General features: G+C 37.4%; 1 protein-coding gene across 1 annotated transcript; it reads left to right on the forward strand.

Annotated features, from left to right (window-relative positions):
* The first annotated feature begins 7,589 nt into the window (after positions 1-7,589).
* On the forward strand, positions 7,590-8,528 carry LOC102249458 (olfactory receptor 6C2). Its single transcript, XM_005876687.1, has one exon. The coding sequence runs from the start codon at positions 7,590-7,592 to the stop codon at positions 8,526-8,528; it is 939 nt and encodes a 312-aa protein (XP_005876749.1).
* The last annotated feature ends 2,307 nt before the right edge of the window (positions 8,529-10,835 follow it).

Here is a 10,835-nt window from a genome sequence, read left to right on the forward strand (position 1 = left end):
TTCCTCTCTGTAAAAAATCAATAAAATATATTTTTAATTTAAAAAAAGTGTCATTTTTCAATGGCAAAGGGGTCTATTCTTAAGAAACCTAACTACTTATGCATATAACAAAGACCTTCAAAATACATGTAACAAAAAACTGATAAAATTGCAAGTAGAAAAGAAACACCCACAAGTATAGTAAAAAAAAAAAAAAGGTTCAACATGCCTATCTCAATATTTGATTGAATCATTGCCCAAAATTCACTAAGTACACAGAAGACAACATTATCTATCAACATGATCTGGCATGTATAGAACACTCCAAGAACAAAGAGAATTATTCTAAGGTTCACAAATAATATTTGCCAAGCTAAACAATATTCAGGACTCTAAAAACAGCCTTGTTAAATTTTACACAATTCAAATTATACAAAGTGTGCTATCTGGCCAAATGGAATTAAATTAGAAAGAATTATGCACCCCTATGTTTATTGCAGCGTTGTTTACAATAGCCAAGATTTGGAAGCAGCCCAAGTATCCATCAGTGGATGAGTAGATTAAAAAAGCTATGGTATACAGTATTTACACAATGGAATACTAGTTGGCCATAAAAAAGAAGGAAATCTTACCCTTTGCCACAGCATAGATAGACCTGGAGAGCATTATGCTAAGTGAAATAAGCCAGTCAGAGAAAGATAAGTACCATATGATTTCACTCATGTGTTGAATCTAATTATCAAAATAAATGAACAAACAAAATAGAAACAGACTCATAGATAAAAACAGACTGACAGCTATTAGAAGGGAGGGGGATTGTGGGACTGGATGAAAAAGGTGAAGGTATTAAGAAAAAAAACAACCTCATAGACACAGACTACAGTATGGTGATTACTAGAGGGAAAGGGAAGTGGGAAGAGGTACAAGAGGGTAAAGGGGGGATAAATGGTGATGGAAGGAGACTTTACTTGAGGTGGTAAACACACAATATGATATACAGATGGTGTATTATAGAATTCTATACCTGAAACCTATATAATTTTATTAACCAATGTCACCCCCAATAAATTCAGTATGAAATAAATAAATTCTTTTTAAAAAATTAAATTTCATTGAGAAACACCATAATTGGAAGAAAATATAATAATTTGTGGGATGCAACAAAAGCAGTATTTTTAAGGAAATTTATGGCTCTATAGTAATAATAGTGATTTAAGTAACTGTAACATATATCATTGGCCATAATCTTAGTCACACACCCATATCATTTGTAAAGGAGGCTGGGTAGATTTTTACCTGGGCATTTTGCACTAAGTATAAAACTGGGATTCAGTTGCTATGGACAAGGAAAAAAAAATACCAGACAGGAAATTACCAGTCTCTGTCATAGCCCATCAGGATGTTCTTCAAAAATTTACTGTAAATATAGAGAGATATCTTCTTCCTCCCCAGCCTACCCCCTGCCAGGGAAAATTATCAATCACTTCCTGCCAATAGGGAATGACAAAAAGGCATGATGTGGCATGGCTAGTCAGTGTGAGAAACCTCAGTAGAATAGTGAGTGGGCAGAGTGCAGGGACAACAGAGGCACCTGCTTCAGTAGAGGTAGGAACACCCTCTGCTCTATCATTTGTCGCCAGGATCAACATAAGCAGCAGGGTAAGAATATCCAGAAATAACAGCAGAGATAGTCAAGGAAAAAGTTTTTTCAGGGTCATTGGACAGTAATAAGCCATAGCAAAAAGGGAGCCATCCTGGAACCAGGCAATTTTTTATTCAGTGCTTGAGATGCAAAATGCTCCATTGCTTCCAATACCAAAAGTGGTTTCATTGTCCACCTGAAAAGTCATAAAGAGAAGGAGAAAAGATGAAAACATAGGCCAGGCAACACTGGAAGAGCATCAAGTTGAACTTTATTTTTTTCTTTCAATTTTATTTTGTATTGGTTTCAGGTATGTGGTTTAGTGAGTTAGACAATCATATTTACATAGTGTTCTCCTTGATATTTCCAGTACCTAACTGGCATCACACATCATTGTCATAACACTAGAGGCCCAGTGCATGAAATTCGTGCATGGGTAGGGTCCCTAGGCCTGGCCAGCAATCAGGGCCCATCAGGGCCTTCCGGCTGCTGGCCGGGGCCTTCCTTCAATCCCCACCACCCCCTGGTGATCAGCACACATCATAGCGAGCAGTTAAACTCCCAAGGGGACAATTTGCATACTAGCCTTTTATTATATAGGATTATTGACTATATTCCCTCTGCCTTATTTTACATCCCCTTGACTATTTTGTAACTACCAATTTATACTTCTTAACCTTTCACCTCTTTCAAGCCCCCTCCCTTCTGGCAACTGTCAATCAGTTCTCTGAGTCTGTTTTATTTTGTTTATTGGTCTATTTTGTTCTTCAGACCAACATGTAAATGAAACCATTTGCTATTTGAGTGCTGGTAAGCCTCTTTAACATTGGGACAAGTAGCTAGGGCGGCACGGAGAAAGAATCAGGACTTTTGTGTTCAGGTCCATTTTTGTTCAAAACGTGCACCGCTCCAAAGGGCATTCTGCCCAGTCACCCCTCTGCTCCTCAGTTTCCTCGTCTGTAAAATGAAGATAATTTAGTTTGGGGTCTTTTTTTTAACTTTATCTAAGATTTACATCAAAGGTAAGTAATATGTTATATGTATAAAGTGCCAAATAGAGTGTCTAATTCTAGGAGAATTATAAAGATTCAACAAAGAAATCAAAATGGAATTCAGATGACACCAGCCCACCTTCCATGTCTCTGAGGACATTGTTGCCATTGCTACGTGTGTTTTCACACTGATGATTAAACTACCGTCAGTTCATTAGTAACTTTTGAAACAGGGTCACCAAGGACTATTTTGTTGTTCACTCCCACGTTCCCTGTGCATTGGTAGCAGACTAAACATATAAAAGAAATGTTGCTGTTATACAATTTGCAGGGAAGCCTGCCTCTGCCCAGGAGATTCAGAGATGCCCCTCTGACAAAACCAGAGAGAAACCTTCCTTATCTCTGCACCACTCTTTTCTTCCTTTGAACAGAGTAACTGAGAAATCTGGTAACAGGTGGCATTTAGACTTGGTGAGGGAAGAGGAGGCTGAAGCTGGGCTCAATTATATCAGATATATACAAATCTAGGAGAGTTCCTTCTCGTGCGTGCATACATACACACACACACACACACACACACACACACACACAAATATGCTTGTGTGGAGGGTGAGACTGGGTGTGGAAATACGTGGAATGTGAGACCGGGAGAAGTACACATAAAACTCACAAACTGAATGTTCCTCAAATTGTGTTTCCATCAAAGGCTTCATACAGAACTGTCAGAAAAGTAAGTATATAGCCCGGCCAGTGTGGCTCAGTGGTTGAGCATCAACCTATGAACCAAGAGGTCATGGTCCGATTCCCAGTAAAGCACATGCCCAGGTTGCAGGCTAGATCCCCAGTGTGCGCTGTGTGGGAGACTGCTGATCAATTATTCTCTCTCATCATTGAGGTTTCTATCTCTCTCTCCCTCTCCCTTTCTCTCTGAAATCAATAAAAAATGTATTATTTTTTTAAAGAAAAGTAAGTATATCGTTGTCGAGACATATTTTTCCTAATTCTCTAAACATAGGCAGAGGATGGATATAGTCAGTTTTAAAATCTGGAATTCAGTTCATAATAACTGGTACTAAAGAAAAGGATTTAACAATCATTCTGGTATGTTGTTATTCTCAGGGAACATAAAATTAGAATTTGCTGCCATAATCACTTTAGCCTTTGAAAGAGCCAATCGTAACTATGAGTTGAAGAAGTGAGACAGAATAATAAAGGGTGATGGAAAAGACATCACCACCCAATAATGTCCACTGGTGTCCTAGACATAAAATGATATCAGCTTATAAATTATCTAGCAGGGAACCTCATCTTAATTTCCATCTGCTACTTAAGTACTTTTTGCCTTTTTTTTTTCTTTTTGGCAGGGAGTACGGCATTGGAGGCACAGCATTCACTCTTCTTAAATTTCAACTATCCAGTCCACGGGCAGCCTGTCCCAAATGAAGACAGAATGAGGTTTGTTCCAAACAAAGGTAAGGTCAGTGTCTCTCAAATATATTTTAATTAACTCAATAGTAAATCAATGAAAGGAAGAAATGAATCTCAATCACTCACCCACTCCCTAACCTGAACCAAGAGTAGGTAGTTTTGCATAGGTTAAATCATCAAGGCCTACCTATGAATGTTAATTAAAAACACTACTTATGGGAGGGAAGTGGTGAAATTTATTATTTATGTAATGAAATTATTTCAAACTTTAATTGATCCAAACTCAAAATAAATAAATAACTCGTTCTCCCAGGAAAACTTTCCCAATATAAGAGAATGGCACTATGATTGCTGGTAAAGGTTAGCAATTTGTTTAAAGTTGTTTGATTTCGTCTGAAGCAGTTTTATATATCCAAAGGATCTGCCACCACAGGTTTAATTCTATTACTGCAAGTAGTGTTTATTTAACAAGCTTCATGAATTAAAACACAGTGCTGCTAAAGATTCACACATATTACATTAGCCATTTTAAAACATTAAATTAACGATCTTGAAAATGCTATAATGATTGAGTTCACCTGTCTTTCCTACCAATACAGAAGAACAAGGGTTTTGATAAGAGAAGCAGGGGATAATTTTAGATTCTAGGAACTTCATAGGACAGGGGGAGCTGGAGTTAACAATGCCATTAGCCAGTACAAGGATTTAATTCTTCTACAATGGGAGAGAGGAAAATTAGGAGGGCAGTAATAAACCTGACCTATTATTTAATTTGGTCTATCAGTCTTCCCCTGACAAGTATATGGTAAGTATTTTACCCATGAGCTAAGGGAAGGTTTTCTCTGTTCCAAAATCATATTTTTGACCTCTGAGCAATGCACTTTGCCAACTCAGCTTATGGTGACAGATGACATTGACAACTTTAGTAAAAAGAAAAGAACCTAGAGAAACTTAGTGCACATAGGAAAATATGAACAGCTACTAAGATAACTAAGAATGATTGCCAAGGAGTGATCAGGAAGTAGTTATCCCAAGTTCAAAGTTGCATTTTCACTGCTTTCTGGTGTTACCATGTCACTGAACGTGCACTAAAATGAAATGTCATTTCCTACTGGTATAGCCTGAAAGCTTTTGTTTTTTTTTTCTTTCTTTTTATTAAATTTATTGGGCGACATTGGTTAATAAGATTAGATAGGTTTCAAGTGTACATTCCTATGACACATGATCTTCATATTGCATTGTGATTTGACCCAAAGTCAAATCATCTTCTGTCACTATATATATGACCCCCTTTACTACCCCAATCCCCCTTTCCTCTGGTAATCACTGTTGTCTGAGTCTATGAGTTTGTGTTTGTTTGTTCATTTGTTGCTTTCAGTTTTATAATTCCGCATATGAGTAAAATTATGTGTGGGATTTCTGATATTATGCTTTTTAAATAATAGATGCTTTTTAAATATTTTTAATGAATAAATGTAGATTATTTATTTGAGCAATAAGAAATAAGAGTACCCTAATGTATTTTTACATTTTATATAACACACACATTGGGTACAATTGCTTATACACATAAGAGATTAGTTTTGCCTGATGTGTAGAAGTGTGTTGTGTTTCCCTGTAAACCCTTGAGTTATGCCTAAATTTTCCTGTTTCACAATTAATCCTCCCTAATAAAACACAGAGACATATTATAGGCCAATGGATTGAGTTATTATGAACTACTGATATGCCCAGTGAGAATGCACTTACCAGGTCTTCTTTTACAGATGGATACCTGAGAGTAGTTGCTTGAAATATGAATCTCAATGAGGATAAGTTTTGACATGAAAGAGGGGGGAATTTCCTGAGCCTCTATGGGATTCTTGAAAAACTGTAACTTAAAAGTACCAGGGAGGCTTAAAACTCCTGGGAAGCACTGAAATGGACAGCGATATATACAATGAGAATACCAAACAGTACAATAGGGTCCTTTATAATTTGTTTACGAAGATTGGCTCAGGTGTGTCCATTTGTTCCTGGATGTTGCTTCAGCAAGTTAACGTATCAAAACCCAGAGAACAGCCCTGCCGGGGTGACTCAGTGGTTGAGCGTCAACCCATTAACTGGCTCAATTCCCAGTCAGGGCACATGCCAGGGTTTCAGGCTATGACTCAGTGGTTGAGCGTCAACCCATTAACTAGAAGGTAACAGCTCAATTCCCAGTCAGGGCACGTGCCAGGGTTTCAGGCTTGATCCCCAGCAGGGAGCGTGCAGGAGGCAGCCAGTGGATGATTCTCTCTCAACACTGATATTTCTATCTCTCTCTCCCTCTCCCTTCCTCTCTTTGAAATCAATAAAAATGTGTTGTTGTTTTCTTAACTCAGAGAACATAGCTGGTTGGTAAATTAGTGGGGAGAGTTGATTTGAGGAGGGGAGCAGCAGCAATTATTCAAAGTCACTAAGATCTATCCTGAGACAGATTCTGATGGCTGAGTGCTGCGAAAAGCACAGGAGTGACCAGGCTGCCGAAGAGAGGATAGCCACAGATCAGTCCCTCTGGGCTCCGTCCATGACCCAAAGCTCCAGAACAGGACTAATTGTGGTTTATATTCAGGTTTCAGAACATTTCTTTATACCATTTCAGGAAACCCACTGTGTAAGCAGTCCCAAAACTGGCTTAGGCATACTTTCATTTGCCTAAATATAGGCTAAAGAAAACATAGGTATATCTGTATTTTAAACTTTTTATTTCTTTTTATTTCTCAATCCAGAGATAATTTAAATTACAAAGAGTTGAACTAACACTTTTAAATGGATGTGCTGCTGTTAACATTTAGCATAACAACATAAGATGATTAACGGAAAATACTAATTAAAACTTTGTCCAAACCCATAGAATGGACAACACCAAGAGTAAACCATAATGTAAACTATGGACTTTGATGCATCAATGTAGATTGATTCGTTGTAACAAGTGGACCACACTGCAGGAGGCTATTGCTAGCGGGAAAGGCTGTGCATGTGTGACAGCAGGAGGTATATGGGAACTCTCTGTATCTTCCCCTCAATTTTACTGTGATCCTTATATTGCTCTAAAAAAGATTTATTTTAAGACACAAAAATACTCATTAACAGATCGTTCTTGGTTTTGAAAATGGAACATGTCAGTATGGTGAGGAAAAGCAAAGAAAAACAAGGATGGGAGGAAAAAACCTCAAAAATGACAATTTCCTTCATGATAAAGACAAAATCTGTACTACAAGGCAATATTGTTGAAGAATTGCAAAACAGACACGTGATTTATGTCTTTGTGTTTCGTATTGTTTTTATTTGACATCTTCCTATATGTGCTTTCTAATCAGAGAATTATAAGCATTAGATCTGTATTAGATATTTCCTATATATGCCTCTTAGTAAAATGTAAGGGCGCTATGTTAACAAATTGCTTATTAGGCAAAAGAATAAAGTGAGCTAGCTCGTTAGGGAGTTTTCATTTACATTCCACTGCTAGCTTCTTATGACACTTCTCTCTTCAGGTGGAATTACATTTGACTTGGGACAAGGCAGTGATGAAAAATTATACAGCAATAACAACATTCATCTTGCTGGGATTGACCGATGACCCAAAACTACAAGTTCTGCTTTTTGTATTTTTGTTTCTCACCTACATGTTGAGTGTGTCTGGGAACCTCACCATCATCACCCTCACACTTTTGGATTCCCATCTGAAAACTCCCATGTACTTTTTCCTCCGAAATTTCTCTTTCTTAGAAGTTTCATTCACCACCGTCTGTATTCCCAGATTCCTGTATACTATGATAACTGGAGATAATAAAATTACCTACAACGCTTGTGCCACCCAAATATTTTTTGTTGTCCTCTTTGGAGCAACAGAATTTTTTCTCCTTGCCGCCATGTCCTATGACCGTTACGTGGCCATTTGTAAGCCCCTGCGTTACACAACCATCATGAACAACCGAGTCTGCACTACGCTCGTTCTCTGCTGTTGGTTTGCTGCCCTGTTGATTATCCTCCCACCTCTAAGCATGGGCCTCCAGCTGGAATTCTGCGATTCGAACGTGATTGATCATTTTGGCTGTGATACATCTCCTATTTTACAAATAACCTGTTCGGACACAGCGTTACTAGAGAGAATTGTTTTGAGTTTTGCCGTGCTGACTCTCATTATTACCTTAGTGTGTGTGGTGCTTTCCTACACATACATCATCAAGACCATTCTAAGGTTCCCTTCTGCCCAACAAAGGAAAAAGGCCTTTTCTACCTGCTCTTCTCATATGATTGTGGTTTCCCTCACCTATGGCAGCTGCATCTTCATCTACATCAAACCTTCAGCGAAGGAGGGAGTGGCCATAAATAAAGTGGTGTCTGTGCTCACCACTTCAGTTGCCCCTTTGCTTAATCCATTCATTTACACCCTTCGAAACAAACAAGTGAAAGATGCCTTCAAAGACACAGTAAAATGGATTGTATTTCTCACAAAGAAGTAAGAGACGATTAATGTTTTTAGAGGTTAAGTTTAAATCTAACCCATGAGTGACATTCATTAATCTGCCAAATAAATGGTTTCTTCTTATTCTGAGATTCATCAAGCTATTCTGTCCCCAGGAACCTTTGTCTCTTATAATGCAAAAGCCAAGGTCAAGCTCTTTCTTTCTCTTTTGTTTAAGTTTATTTCAAACCATTCCATTTATTGAATGGTTTCTTCAATAAATGCACATTTCAGTGACTAGATTCTCAACATACTCAATATCATAAAAAGAAATGCAAATAAATAAAGTTGGATGTCTGGCCATAGAGCCTTCTTATGGTGTGGAGTATAAACGCCCCGAGACCATTTCTCACTTATAGAGAGTACTTCAATAAAACATTTCAGTGACTAGATTCTCAACATACTCAATATCATAAAAAGAAAATGCAAATAAATAAAGTTGGATGTCTGGCCATAGAGCCTTCTTATGGTGTGGAGTATAAACGCCCCGAGACCATTTCTCACTTATAGAGAGTACTTCAATATCTAGCCTCTGATTACACAAAAGTAACTGAAGATTCTTTACTGACGCTTTAAAAGTGATCTCATAGAAAAGTGTGATTCCAGAGCTCTTCTCATTTTAAAATGTCCATTTTTTCAGGAATGAGAAGATGCTAATAGGGCAATTTCAAAATCAGTGAAAATAATTATATTCTTTCTTTAAGCCAATTTACCCACACACACAAAAATGTTTCTACTGGCCTTTCTGGAAGACTACTTCATGTGAAATATGAGAATAAAAACAGACTTCAAAGTACTGGATGTCTTCCACTAACATTAACATTGATGGTGCAAAGTCATAGACTGGAGGAGAATAAGCCTGAATTTAGGGGTAGGATAACTAAATCTTGGTTAAATAAGTTCTCCAATATTCAGACTTACATTGTCCCTTGATTTAAGAAGAATGTTAGAGATTAAGAGAATTAATCAAAATATCAAAAGATGCAAATAAATAAAGTTGGATGTCTGGCCATAGAGCCTTCTTATGGTGTGGAGTATAAACGCCCCGAGACCATTTCTCACTTATAGAGAGTACTTCAATATCTAGCCTCTGATTACACAAAAGTAACTGAAGATTCTTTACTGACGCTTTAAAAGTGATCTCATAGAAAAGTGTGATTCCAGAGCTCTTCTCATTTTAAAATGTCCATTTTTTCAGGAATGAGAAGATGCTAATAGGGCAATTTCAAAATCAGTGAAAATAATTATATTTTTTCTTTAAGCTAATTTACCCACACACAAAAAAAATGTTTCTACTGGCCTTTCTGGAAGACGACTGCATGTGAAATATGAGAATAAAAACAGACTTCCAAGTGCTGGATGTCTTCCACTAACATTAACATTGATGGTGCAAAGTCATAGACTGGAGGAGAATAAGCCTGAATTTAGGGGTAGGATAACTAAATCTTGGTTAAATAAGTTCTCCAATATTCAGACTTACATTGTCCCTTGATTTAAGAAGAATGTTAGAGATTAAGAGAATTCATCGAAATATCAAAAGAGCTCATAATTTGGGAAAGACCTTCTAAGAGGCATTTGATTGCTTAGCATAGACTGACTACTGAAGATCAAATCCAGATATAGTGTGGGGAAAAAGTATAGACTTAGAAAAGAGGGAGAGCGGTGGAAAAACAGGTAACAGTCATGTAGGAACCTTGGACCAAATAATTGAAATTCTTGCCATTAAATAGTTAAAAAGTCATTTTATTGTTTTCAGGTTCTATAATTGTGCAAGTAAAATTGTGTGCTTTTACAGGACATATGCAACTATGACCTGTGTCTATTAACATCATCTAGTTACTCGAGTGTACCTTTTATTTTGATCATATTTTCAGTTGTTCCTATAAGATAATGGCTAAAGTATAAGTACAATCATCTTTTAGACTTCACAAGTATTCAGGGAAAGTAGGACTCTATTCTCCACGGCATTTCTTCTTTTTCCATTTAAAATTTCTAAACCCCTAGAGCCCATACTGATATAAATAAATGATTTTAAAAATTAATAAATGAGAGAGAAGAGAGAAATCTCCTGGGTAGAAGTATTCCAAATAATTCATGTAGATACTCTGTCCAAAAGAAGGGGAAACTTTACAGAGGAGAAACTGACAAACACTCTCTCAATCAGACAATCAAGGTCAACAGCAATAGCCATAAGTCATGCCCTAGATGGTTTGGCTCAGTGGATAGAGCGTCAGCCTGCAGGCCAAAGGATCCCGGGTTTGATGCAGGTCAAGGGCACGTACCTTGGTTACAGGCTCCTCCTCGG

This window comes from Myotis brandtii, unplaced genomic scaffold (genome assembly GCF_000412655.1).
Source record: "Myotis brandtii unplaced genomic scaffold, ASM41265v1 scaffold496, whole genome shotgun sequence".
Lineage (NCBI taxonomy): Eukaryota > Metazoa > Chordata > Mammalia > Chiroptera > Vespertilionidae > Myotis > Myotis brandtii.

Coding starts and splice junctions, on each gene's coding strand:
- LOC102249458 (XM_005876687.1), top strand. CDS start 7,590: ATGAAAAATTATACAGCAATAACAACATTCATCTTGCTGGGATTGACC.